The sequence below is a fragment of the Rutidosis leptorrhynchoides genome, chromosome 3 (genome assembly GCF_046630445.1).
Source record: "Rutidosis leptorrhynchoides isolate AG116_Rl617_1_P2 chromosome 3, CSIRO_AGI_Rlap_v1, whole genome shotgun sequence".
NCBI classification, from domain to species: Eukaryota; Viridiplantae; Streptophyta; class Magnoliopsida; order Asterales; family Asteraceae; genus Rutidosis; species Rutidosis leptorrhynchoides.
The window spans coordinates 502,763,782-502,777,659 of record NC_092335.1 but is presented as its reverse complement, the minus strand read 5'-3'; the positions used below and the strand labels follow the sequence as shown (position 1 = coordinate 502,777,659).

At 33.6% G+C, this 13,878-nt stretch overlaps 2 protein-coding genes across 2 annotated transcripts; one reads left to right on the top strand and one right to left on the bottom strand.

Annotated features, from left to right (window-relative positions):
* The first annotated feature begins 3,830 nt into the window (after nt 1-3,830).
* On the top strand, nt 3,831-8,775 carry LOC139898245 (ethanolamine-phosphate cytidylyltransferase-like). Its single transcript, XM_071880976.1, has 10 exons — nt 3,831-3,946; nt 5,079-5,501; nt 5,818-6,053; nt 6,212-6,360; nt 6,862-6,933; nt 7,370-7,437; nt 7,515-7,635; nt 7,819-7,884; nt 7,974-8,096; nt 8,411-8,775. Exons 2-10 carry the CDS (start codon nt 5,146-5,148, stop codon nt 8,480-8,482), a joined length of 1,263 nt encoding a protein of 420 aa, XP_071737077.1. The 5' UTR covers nt 3,831-3,946; nt 5,079-5,145; the 3' UTR covers nt 8,483-8,775.
* A 663-nt stretch (nt 8,776-9,438) lies between these two features.
* LOC139898244 (uncharacterized) lies at nt 9,439-11,714 on the bottom strand. Its single transcript, XM_071880975.1, has 3 exons — nt 11,471-11,714; nt 10,553-10,796; nt 9,439-10,095 (listed from the first exon to the last, which is right to left on the bottom strand). Exons 1-3 carry the CDS (start codon nt 11,579-11,581, stop codon nt 9,722-9,724), a joined length of 729 nt encoding a protein of 242 aa, XP_071737076.1. The 5' UTR covers nt 11,582-11,714; the 3' UTR covers nt 9,439-9,721.
* Between the last annotated feature and the right edge of the window lie 2,164 nt (nt 11,715-13,878).

Here is a 13,878-nt window from a genome sequence, read left to right as displayed (position 1 = left end):
ATATAAACAAGTTAGGAAGGTTGTATAATCATTTGGTTAAGTTTGACAAAAAGTCAAACTTTGGTCGGTCAAAGTCAACGAAAAAGTCAACACGTTCGGGTCGGGTCCCGAACTATTTTTCTGAGGTTTTTAATCATGTATGGCATGTTAGAACAAGTTACATGTGAATCGGAGGTCCATAGTGTGCCAAACAATTTTCGTATTTTGACCAAAGAGGTCAGAACCCAAACACGGCTATTGCCGCGCCGCGGCCAGAGGTGTCGCGCCGCGACATTAGGCGTGGCCTGGTACCTGGTCAGTTTCAAAAGTTCAAGTCTTGATCCAAAATTCAATTTAGCACAAAACGCAAACCGTAAACACTTAGAATACGCATCTTATATCATTGGAAAGCTCTTTTGACAAGGAATACAATTAACTACCTTTCACCAAGCAAAAACATCAATTACAATAACCAAAAACTCGTCAATTGATCAAGAAAGGTTTATTTTCAAAGTTTCAAGTTCGTAAAACGTATTTTATGATTCGGGAATCCAATTTACACATACGATATGCCGTTTCGAAGGTAATTAAGCATACATTGCATCTAAACACTTACTAACAACAATTCATGTCATTCAATGCATCAAATATTCATTTCAAGCTTATCAAACCCTAACCCAAATTCACCAAAAATCACTAATCAAGTTTATGGAGTTTTCTCAAGCAACCTACACATCAAATTGAAGCTAGTGATACTAGGAACACAATTAGAACATGAACTTTTAACATCTAACAACATATGATCATCCAAAATTCAAGAACAACACACCAAAATTCAAGTTCATGCTAGTTATACTAAAACAACGAGATCGAGCATACAAATTACATACACGACATCACAATGAGCCATAGACACTAACTAACACCATTTCAAGTCAAAAACACGAATTTAGAGAAATCTAGAGTTTTAGAAATGTTACCCAAACGAGATGAAGTTGGTACCAAAATGAAGAGGATGAAGAGAGGATCACGAATATGTAATTTATTTTGTTGCTAGCTCCCTAAATCGAATTTGGATGATGATTTTGTGTTTGAAGGTTTTGAGAGCATAAAAGGGAAGTAAGAAAAAGAGATAGAGAGAAATGGGAGGTTGGTGGTGGATGGTGGGTTACTAGTTAGCCAAGTTTGCCCGAGTGGCGAGATTAGTCCCTCGCGTTTGTAGTCGGGTGCGGGAATTACCTAAACGGAATATTTTAAAACGCGTATTAACGGAGGATGTTAAAATCCAATAACGGAAAAATATTAAGAATGTTAGCTAACGGAGGATACGAATTTAGTTACGAAGGATAATTTTTTTTAAAATAAAAAGACGGGCGTTAAAATAATTTAACGGAAAAATGCGGGATGTTCACCCTAAGAAATTTAAATTTATTTTTTCTATATTTCAATTTCTATAATTGTTTGATTGTTAATATTTAAAACTTTTATAAGAAGATAAGTTCTAGAAAAAGCTAGTTAAAATTAGGAGTAGCTTTCAAAAAGGATAAAAATTACACGGAAAGTTAACGTGGTTTGTTCAAGAGCTATCGATCAAAACACTAATTTTACTAACGAATTACAACGATTCGCCCTTAATTTCTTTTCTTCCAAAATGTCCTCAGAAGGTGCCCTTGAGACCTTGCGACTTGGTCATGCGATCTTCCGATCGCCAGGTTGCAAGGTGATATTGCAACCTTGCGACTGAGCGCAATCAGACACGATTGAAAATTTTTAAATTGCGATAACTTTTAATCCATAGCTCGTATTTAGGCACCACATTTTTTAAAGTGTGTAATTATTAGATATCTATATGTTTTTATTGAAACCTAAGTCCCAATTTTTTATTAAAAAACGATTGCATATTGCGAGTTACGATTTATGTACAAATGTGTAATTTTCGAGTTGTGTAACGTAGTTCACATTGATTGAGAGGATTCATTTAGTAATGGTCAATAATGGTGGAGAATTAAACCAATCACAAATTAAAATGTTCTATAGCAACTTATGAGCGGTCAAAGTGCGTTTAAACGTTAAAATCAACGAAAAACCTGGGGCAAATTAGAGCTACGAGTCAAAACATACGACGTTTCAAAGTTTACAAACTTATTACAAAAAAATGAACCAAGTCGCAAGGTTGTCAAGGCACCTTTCCACTTGCAAGGGCATTTTGACAATTTTCTTTTTTTCAGGGCTAATAGTTATAGCTCGTTTGTGGACCTTTTAACCATTGAACTTTTGTATTAGGATTGGTATAACGTAATTCTTCTAATACTTGGGTAATTCAGCAAAGTTATTTTTCCAAGTTCCAAACAACCATTCAATTGCAATACACCTGACATTCCATGCTTTAGCGTAACTAACATCCATATTTCAAGTCTGTTTTAAGTGTGCTTGGATTGGATGTGGTTAACTTGATATGCAATGTGTTTACTGATTTGTCCAGCAATATCACTAGCAATCAAACTTGATGTTGTTGTTCGTCCAGAGATGTCCATAACAATTGTGTTCATTTCTCCATTTTGAAATACGCCATATGTGCTTTGTGTTTCTATTTAAACCACTTACTTTTCAGGCACATAACCTTAGTTCAGGTGGCCCTTTGTAATTTTTACATGTTGTAAAGTATTTTGCATTAAAATATGTTGGCCTACAATCCTCAATAATTATTTCTCCATTACGCTTGATATTCCACAGCCGAACAACATATAGAAGTCCAACTTTGTTTTTAAAAAATCATCTTTCTCTGAATTTCACCATCATATTTATTCCAACAACCCCATTATTGTTCATCACATTCATCGAAAGGAATTGTAGTATCATCATCTTCGTCATTAATAAAACTGAAACGTGATACTACAATATATTGATTTGTAGGGTTTGTTGTAACCCGACCTCATTTCCGTCATCTTCTGAAACTTCCTCCACAATATAACTGGACCTTGTATCATCAGTTTGTTCAGCTTCATCTTCATCATGACCGAGATCTTCAACGTTATCTTCGTCTTCAAATACACTCCTTGAGCGGCTGTGAGTTGTGGATGGACCAACATCCACAGTTGTACGTAACAACTTGTGAAATGTGAAGATTGTATAATAATATGCAACTAGTTCACATAAGTATATTGGTGTGTTGAAATGAATCGTTGCTCAGAAATTGAACCTCAAATTGAGCATGATAATTTGCATCATCATGTGTAGTCAAGTAATATTAGTATAAAAGCTAATTTATACCATCTTTTTGTTCAAGCCCATAAATGGACATGTGATGCTAATATTTCCAATTATTTTAAATGGTAAGATGATTCAAGGGTGTCGACAAGTCTTCGTATTTTCATGAAGAATTTTCTTTCTTTTCCTAATCTTGATGTCCAAGATTTGTTACTTTTCCATATTTTTTTATTCTTTTCCTTTAAAGTTTGGAAATTGGAAATAAATATAAAAAATATTAAATATGAATATTAATAAAAAATTAATAGAACTTGTGGCATAGTCCATTGCTTCCCCATGTATTTTGTGTAGGGAGAGGTCATGGGTCCGATCCTTAAGGATGAATGACATAATTTTCTTTAAAATAATTGAACACCAATAATGATGATATATATATATATATATATATTAACCTTATAAGGAAGTTTTATCGGATTCGTTTATGAACCTTTATCCAAAAACACTGCCCAAATGAATGTGTTTTCGAGTACCGACAATCGAGTTCGGGTTTTTGCTCCAACATATGTATGTCAAAAAATCGACGTTTAAACAAATAAAAAGTTAAATAAAAACAAAAAATTGATACCTTCCCATTTCTCCTTGTTGGCTTTAAAAACGACCCTATTCATTTCTTGCAGCCCTTTGAAATGATCATACAACCCCACTAGCAAATTAAAACCAGAAACACCGCAAAGGAGACACGAATTCCAACACAAAAAAGGTATTTTTATTTTATTTTAATTATTTTCAGATTCGATCTGACAAAATGTAACGCAACCCCTTTTCTCCTTTTGATTCATCTCACCCAAAAGTTTCCAGAATCTTTGCTAAATCATATGCTGTAATTAAAAATTAACGACCTTTTTCAGATCCCAATTGGGTTGTTGTTATCTTGATCTATGCTGTAACTTATACATGTTTATTGGTTTGTTATGCTAAATTGCCATTTTGGTTTGCTAGGTTTTGTTATTTTGATGATTATTGTCATTTTGAATTTCATTATTTTGTGATAAAGTTTGAATCTTTTTTTTGAAAGGCGATAACGTTTGAATCTTTAACATTTGGATGTGTTTAATTGTGGATATTATCTAAATTTGATGCATTTAATCTGCTCTGAAAGGTTAAAATTTTATGGTTATATGATTGATGCTACCTGAATTTGGTTTGCAACGGATGAAAGATTTGTGCATGTTAGCTGTTCATCTGGTTTCTTAATTTTATTTAGTATCATGTTAATGAATTTGAATGGTTTTCATAAATCCTTCAAAAATTTGAATTACAAGCAACAAATTCGAAACGAAGCTAAATTTTGTTGCAATTTATCAAAATTTTCCCAATTAGGCATGTGGGATCAATTTGCTCAATTAGGCATGTGGCTGAAATGTATAATTCTATGATTAATTTAGTTAATTTATTTGTTTTTTTGGCTTTCTTGTAATTTTGTACTGATTTTATCAAAATAAGCCCAATTAGGCATGAGGGATCAATTTGTTCAATTAGGCATGTAGTTCAAATGTATAATTCTATGATAAATTTAGGTAATTTATTTGTTTTCTTTCGTTTCCTTGTAATACCATACCAATTTTATCAAAATATGCCCAATTAGCCATGAGGGATTAATTTGATCAATTAGGGATGTGGTTTAACTGTATAATTCTATGATAAATTTAGCTAATTTATTTGCTTCCCTGGTTTTCTTGTAATATTATACTGATTTTATCAAATAGGCATGAAGGATCAATTTGTTCAATTAGGCATGTAGTTGAAATGTATAATTCTATGATTAATTTAGCTAACATATTTGTTTTCTTTGGTTTTCATGTAATCTTATACTGATTTTGTTCTTTTTGCAGAATTTGTGTCTCCAATTACCTAATTTAAAGAGGGTTTTCAAGTCCCTCTGAACGTTACCGATCCCAAATGGAATTCGAGAGTACTAATTCAAATTGGGATGGGGTATACTACTACCCGCATCTATTTGGAGGCATAATGCTAACACTAGCATTACTCGGTTTATCGACGAGTTATTTCGGTGGTATAATGGGGTTTCCTACTTTGCCATATTTGTTACCTTATTTGACGAATTTGCATAAGAAAAAAGGAGAAAAAAGAAAGATTAGGGTTTACATGGATGGGTGTTTTGATCTTATGCATTATGGTCATGCTAATGCTTTGAGACAAGCTAAAGCTTTGGGTGATGAATTGGTGGTTGGACTTGTAAGCGATGAAGAAATTGTAACGAACAAGGGCCCGCCTGTATTATCTATGGAAGAAAGGTATATTCACAGTGTTGTAAAATTCCATGATTAACACCGATTACTCCCCAATCACTCCTTTTTAGGAACCGGCCGATCTGATTTTCCAAAATCTGAGTAATTAATTGGTCAGCATCGGTCAATGGGTCAAAATCATATTTAGTTGGTCAAATTAGGATTTAGTCAATCAAAATAGGTCAAAGTTAATATCTGTCAACATTTTAATATGATTTAAATTAGAATTTTAGAGTTCTTGAACAAATGAAGATTATGTTTCTAGACAATTATATAAACGTTTATGTTTATGTTTTATGGATTTTGTTGTAAATCTTTCTAGATTGGCTCTTGTGAGTGGATTGAAGTGGGTTGATGAGGTCATTGCTGATGCGCCATATGCTATAACTGAAGAATTTATGAACCGTCTATTTAATGAGCATAAGATCGATTATATTATACATGGTGATGATCCTTGTTTACTTCCCGATGGAACTGATGCATATGCTCTAGCAAAAAAAGCGGGTCGTTATAAGCAGATTAAACGAACTGAAGGTGTTTCCAGTACAGACATTGTAGGTACTGCAATTTACTTAAATACCCTTTTTAGAATAATGTAATTTGAAGATAAAAGGGATGATCTTGATGCTTTTTTATGGGTATCTTTTGTCTTGATTGATTAATAAATTTTCTTCTAAAGCTCTGCATTGAGTCAAACATGATTACTTGTCATGCAGGAAGAATATTGGCATCTATGGACGACGATAACGAAGTACGTCAGGAATCGAATGAAATGAACAAAAATGAGGAAAAATTATTGAAAATTAAGCATGCGTCTAACTTTCTCCCAACGTCAAGAAGAATTGTGCAATTTTCGAATGCCAAGGTACGTACTCCCACTTATACATAGACTTTAATCTAAACTGTTTGATTTTGTTCCCGTTTCAGTTAAAAAAATTTTACTTGACCCAGTAAGATACAATAAAACACAGATTGACCCATTTTAAAGTATAATGGGTTGAAATTGCCACCTCTATTATGTGGTTAGAATGACTACTCGATGTTTGTTGTGAGTTTGTTACTTACAGTAAACATTAGATGATATTTTGTAAAGTACTCACTCACTATGATTAGTGGGTATCTAATCGTTTCCCTATATTCAGGACATCAAGTACTAATAATCTTTCTTAAAACATTTGTTCCTATTCTGTCATAATTTTCATCAAACTGCTCATGTACTCTATTTTTTTTTTTTTTTTACACATAAAGGCTTTGATTTCATATTTAATTTCAATTTCCATTTCAATTTTTGTGTGTGTATATATATATATATATATATATATATATTTTAAAAAACTGGTATTTACAGTTTGTATTCACTTTTCAGGGTCCTGGACCAAATGCACGTGTGGTGTACATTGATGGAGCATTTGATCTTTTTCATGCTGGGCATGTTGAGGTACTTGTCTACGTTGTTAGATCTTTAAAAGTAAAAAAAGTGTTGAGCTTGTAGTTACTGACTGCTAATTAACTTCTTTAACACAATAAAAAGTTAATCTTAACGAGCAATTAACGAATAAAAAGCTTACATCTCTTCTCATTTCTTATTAGTATTCGTTCAATAAACGATTAAATAATAAAGTTTAAAACTTCGGTTGTATCCCCTTTGAATAAATAAATGTTACTGCTACCGAATTATTACAGAACTAATACATAAATGCTGATCTGTATCTATTTCTTTCCAAAATGCTGCCTGCATCTTGCTTTTAAAGTGATATATTTTCAAATCATAAATTGATAATATCATAGTAATATCTTATTGTCTATACACAGAAATCTTTTATTAATATTATTTATGATATGATTTAATATGTCATGATGTATGCGTACTTTAGATTTTGAAGAGTGCTCGACAACTTGGAGACTTTTTGCTAGTGGGTATTTATACCGATCAAATTGTCAGGTGAATGTGACTTACTAAAATCTATCGCATTCGTATATTGGATAATAATAACTAACTAGCTTTTAATTTATATGCAGTGAACAACGAGGAACACATTTCCCATTAATGCATTTACATGAACGTAGTCTTAGTGTTTTATCTTGTCGGTATGTTGATGAAGTCATCATTGGTGCTCCTTGGGAAATCACAAAGGACATGGTACGTCAACTAATCACGTCACAATTATTTTCCTTTACCAATCAATTAGCAAACATTACTAATAAAAATCATTTCCATTTTTAAGTTAAACCGGATCATTTAGAGCACGTCATTTAAACACACTAAGATCACAACATATTATTAATGTACATTTCGATGCTATAATTTCGTTGATATGACCAGATAACAACGTTCAACATATCATTGGTTGTGCACGGAACAGTTTCCGAGAGCAAGTCGTCCATCAATGTAAATTTCAATCTCTTGGTTCTCACTTTTTTTTTTTTAAATATTCAGTTAATCACAACCCTAACGTACGCGTTTTTCGGCTACTGCAGGGTGATACGGATCCGTATTCGGTTCCTAAAAGTTTGGGTATTTTCAGAATGCTGGAGAGTCCGAAAAGTATAACGACAACCTCCGTGGCTCAAAGAATAAAAGCCAATCATGAAATCTATGAGGTACCTTTTTAATTCAACTAATTGTTATTAACAAATTGTCCCCTGCAACATGCACATTTGTGGTTAACAAACATATTGTCTATTTGTGAATTGGTCGATTTTGTTTGTGTTAAAACTTCAGGGATCGATTGATTTTTTGTTACACGGGAAAATGGGGCTGAATACCCTGCGCATGCGCGCGCGCGCGTACACACAAAAACGTTTATTTTAACGTGTACCACCTTACTTATTCATAGATTTACTTTATTCTAGTGTTGTTTTTGATGCATTAATGTTGTTTTTTAAGTTGTGATTGATTTACCATAATTGTGCAGAAGCGGAATGCAAAGAAGGAAGCTAGCGAGAAGAAGTTTTATGAAGAAAGAAAATACATATCGGGAGACTAATTAACTTGGAAGTGTGGATGTTGTAAGACGGGTTTCGTTAGGGTTTGGTCCATCATGGTTTTAGATTGGAGATGGATACCAACATTGTTATTGTTATCCTATACTTGGACATAGAAGAAGAACCTACCTCTAGTCGGAATGATTTTTGGTCAAGCTTTTGCAGCCCTCTTTATTACTTTTTTACTTTTTATTTTAAAAACCTCAACAAACTAAGACCTAGATACAATTTTGATGGTTATATAATATGAACATATGACTAATGAAGTTTTAGTATATCAATTTTGTTGTCTTAAGAAAACGTAGTTGTAAATTCTACAATTTTGTAGTCTTTTTGATTCATTCTTGTTATACATGCTTAATGTTTTGTGCAAGACCATTTCTAATGGTGATTGATTCCAAAAATTGCTATCTAACTGTGACATACATGGCAAAGTCACTTCCCGTCATTATTCAACTGTTGTGTCATACTGACATGGCAAAGTCACTTTTAACCATTGTGTTAGTTTCTTCCTGACATTATTTAACCATTGTGTTAGTTTTTTATGTTAAATATTGAGTAGGGTAATATGGTAAAATATAATTGGAAATTAGGTGAGAAATAAAAATTAATGAAAAAACATATGTTTTAATAAAAAATGCATGATTGGTTGCTGAAGAAACTGACGGAAGCTAATCATCACATAACTGATGCCCCACACACTAACTACCAACACCCCGATAATATCGGTCAGTTTTCATCAGTTTCGCCTCACCTCATAAACTGTCACTGACGGATTCTGACGCGCCGTTAGGTGTGGTGTAACTGTTTATCTTTTTTGTTTGATGGTGTTAAACAAATGCTATTTTTGCGTGTATTGCTTTGCAGCCATTAATAAAAACGGAATCACATATTCTGTGTAGCTGGATTTCATATCCTGTTTGGTTGGTTGTTTTTATGATGCTACTACTGATGGAAGTTAGCATTTTCTTGATAAAACAGAATGAATACAAGATTCAATGTTGGTGATGAAATACAGGAAAGAAAGTATATAGCAACATATTTTAAAACGCAGCTCGCAAACGGCAAGTATGCAAGTACACGGCGTCTGACAATGTTACATTTCATCCGTATTCTACAACAATACCATGTGAAACTCTATACATGACGTCGTCATCAAAACCCCATCATCTTTATACCATTAACATATCCAACGCCATCTATGGGATCTATCATCTAACCAAAATTACAAATCTAGTCCCTCAAGAATCGAATGTACCTGACCAAGCAATTGGTGTCGACAAATTATGTGGAGGCTGTGGAATCGTGCAATGTTGCTGCCAATGGTTCACGCCTTCACTACCACTCAATGCACCAAACTGGTTTATGGTAAAAGGTTGGGGATTATTTTCTTCGATATCCATAATTCTGGCTTCCACGTCATCAGTATCCATCATCTCTGATACTTCTGTACGAGCGATTTCTTCTTCTGGCAATGCTCGGTTTTGTGAATGTGTCGGGACCCACGGTACAACTGCTAGGTTGACATGATTTTGGTCGGAGTTATTGTCTTGCTTTTCTGTCTCTCCATTTAATGTTTTTAGCAACTGTGATCGGTTCGACCATAATACTGGATCTGCAGTACACAATACACATCAATATTCATTTTCATTATTGCCTCTAAAAGTGGCAAACCGGCGGGTCGGGTAACATGTCAAAATGATCAATTTGTCAGTGCCTCACATAGCTTGTTAGTTTGCACTTATTTTTTCAATAAATAATTAATCGGCTAATTTTTTTTGACTATATGAATCACATATTTACAATAATAATCAAACAATGCAAGTAAAGTGATTTAAAAAGTATTTTCGACAATATGAATCACATAACAGTTAGGGTCAGGCTGGTTTGAACCTAAGCCAAATATCTCATTCAGGCACATACATACAGCTTTATAGGGCATATATTTCCTATTCTAACAATGTAAATTTAAAATATTGTAAAATGACTTCAGCATTAATCGATAAAACAAAGAAAATTAAATATTTCATTAATGGAATTGATAAAACAAAGATATTGAGTGAGGAACATACTTTTAAACCCTGAAAGGAAGTCTGAATTAACCGAAATCGAGAATGGCGATCGAGAAGGCATGTTATTCATAGGATCATACAGAACAATAGATCTCTCTTCATTCAAAGGCAAACTAACATTCAACTCGTCAATGGCTACCGGACTATCTTTCATCACAAAACTATCTTGAGTTGGATCTGGTTGTTCAAATACTACCGGATTCGCCATTTCTTCTTCTTCGAAAATTGGGGGCAACTCTGCATCCTAAACATACGATAAAAATCATTATCTCATTACAATACAAGAACATATTATTTTTAAAATATTTCTCTAAATGTAGCATTTAGCCGAAATGTATTGTACAATTAAATAACCTCCGCACAACAATTAAACAATTTATGAACAAATTTTAGTATGATACTTATTTAATTCTTATTTAGGACCTATATTCAATATGTACATATCTAATTTATTACCTAATTGAGTCGTCCAAAGGTCAATAATAACCATTGTTGATTGATTATTTTTATGTAATATAAGGTTTGTGTTATAAGTTGAATTAATGATAATGCTTAATGCTTAATAAGTAATTGCTATGTATCATGAAATGGTGCAATGGAGCGATGAATATGAAATACCTAAAAAGCTAAATTTAGAAACATCTAATTTTATATTCAATTTCCACATAATTAAGTCGATATTATTAAAATTCAATTCAATTGTCAACGGAGTTCATCAAAATAGTGTTAGCACATGAAAAATTGAAATTCAATTTTTGATTACACATACTTCATGTATATGATCATATGTAATTTACCCTAATTAACTAAAAAACTACGTCAGTAGAACTAATTTGACTAAATACGCTATTAAAGCCACACTGAAGCCCTAGATGATCACAATTTTGTCAATATGAATATGAGTAAATGTGTACGTACCAAACGGCGCATTTTTCTAGCAGGTGAAGAAAGTGAAAAATCACAAAAGTCGTCGTTAAATTCATCAAGATCTTTCCGTTTTAGCTTCGCCGGAAAATAACACTCTTCCATAATTTTATGTATGATAAATTGATAATTTGATTTGATGAAGTTTAAAGAGACGAATATAGAGATTATAATTGGGTGGGGGTGTGGGTTTTAAGTGGGTCGGGTCATCTCTAGATTTCTCCAGAAACTTGATACTCCGTACTTCATTCATTTCATTTTCATTTTCACTTTCACTTTCACTTTCCTAATAAATTGCAAATTTTAATTAATTTTATGTTTACTCAAACTAAATTAGCAAGAATACATCCCTAACAAAAAATTGGGTAACCTTGCAAAAATACTGCGAGTAATCACGAGTAATAATTTAATTTTTTTTTTTTTTTTTTTTTTTTTTTGACGATTTTTAAGATTGTCATTTACACAATAGCCTTAAATCTTATTTCCTTCTCTCGAACCATCCTTACTCCAGAGAATCTTGTCTACGCCGAATTTAGAAAAGTTCCCCACGCCCCACCATTTATATACCTTTGTTCAACACGTCGAAAGCGAATTTGCAAAAATAACGTCTCAATATCCATTCCTCTTTTGTCCAACTCAACCTGCATCAAAATCCGTTTCCTTTTGATTCTTCATGTCAATATTTCAAGTATTTTAGGTACCAAATTGTTAGGCAAAATCTCTTGGCCATTCCCATTATTTTGCAGCGACTACTCATTTAAGGAGCGTGCCATTTTGTAATAGATTTCAAGTAACTAGTGGGGAGTGAATAGTTATTTAGTTGATTTTTTACCAAGTTTTTCGATTTAGAACTTGAGATAACTATAGTGTGATTTGATTTGTTTGTTCACAAGTAATGTAAATACAAAGATAAGGTTATTAAAGCAGAGTTAATACATACCATCAAGTGGTTTTGGGATAAATGACCCACGCCTCTTTTGTCACCTTAGTCCCAAAACAGTCGGACCCATGTGGTCTTAGAGATTATCGTTCGATAAGTTTAATCGGAAGTTATTACAAAATAATTGCAAAAATTCTCTCGAATCGTCTCCGGAAAACCATTCCTTCATTAATTGGTTCGGAATAAAGTGTTTTTATCAAAGGGAGATTCATTCTAGATGGTGCCTTGATTGTTAACGAAAGTATTGAATTCTTAAAAACCAAAAAACAAAAGGGTGTACTCTTCAAAGTTGATTTCGAGAAGGCTTTCGATTGCCTTAATTGGAATTTCTTGATGGGTGTTATGAGGTGTACGGGGGTTGGTACTAAATGGAGAAGTTGGATTCTTTCATGCTTGAAATCCCCATCTATCTCGGTCCTTGTTAATGGCTCCCCTACAAAAGAAGTCTCTTTAGGAAGGGGCATTCGACAAGGTGACCCGTTATCACCATTCTTATTTATCCTCGCGGCGGAAGGTCTTAACATCCTCACAAAGTCGGCTACCGAAAAAGGGTTATTTAAAGGCATTGAAGTTGGTAATGAGAAAGTGCTCGTGTCACATTTACAATATGCGGATGACACAATTTTTATCGGAGAACGGAACCGCTCGAATGCTCACAATCTACAAAAACTTCTAAATGCTTTGAATTAGCTTCGGGTCTAAAAGTCAATTTCCATACAAGTTACCTTTATGGAATCGGGGTCAACAACATGGAGGTTCAAAACATGGCTTCTATTATGGGTTGTCAAGTTGAAACTTTCCCATTCACTTACTTAGGACTTCCGATTGGTGTGAGAATGAATTGTTTACATAGTTGGAACCCGGTTATTGACAAGATAAAAGAAAGGTTGTCGAGATCGATCCTCAATAGTCTACCGTTGTATTATTTCTCTCTCTTTCGCGCCCCGCCATGTCTGATAAAAATACCTGAGAGTGTAAGCGAGTGTTTTTTTGGGGCGGGTTGGATTCGGGAATCAAAATTTCTTGGGTAAAATGGGTTAATGTTATCGCTTCTTATGATAACGAGGGTTTAAACATTTGTTCTTTAAAAAATAAAAATTTGGCTCTATTAGGGAAATGGTGGTGACCAAAGGGCCATTGGCCTAGCGGTATCGAGGTGACCCTTTCAACCTATAGGTTGGGGGTTCGAGTCCCGTGGTGGGCATGTATATATTCGTGTTTAAATTCGTGTATGGATGTGTGTGTGTTTGTCTTTCAAAAAAAAAAAAATTGGTGGTGGAGGTTTAATACCGAAACAGACTCCCTATGGACCAAAATTATTCGTAGCATCTATGGAACGTACGGGGGGATGGATTTAGGGATCGAAGCAATTCGTTCCTTAAAGCCATCTACTTGGCGTTCTATTCTTTTGACAGGTCATGAAATACAAGAGCTTGGGGTCCCTTTTCTCAACTCAATTGTT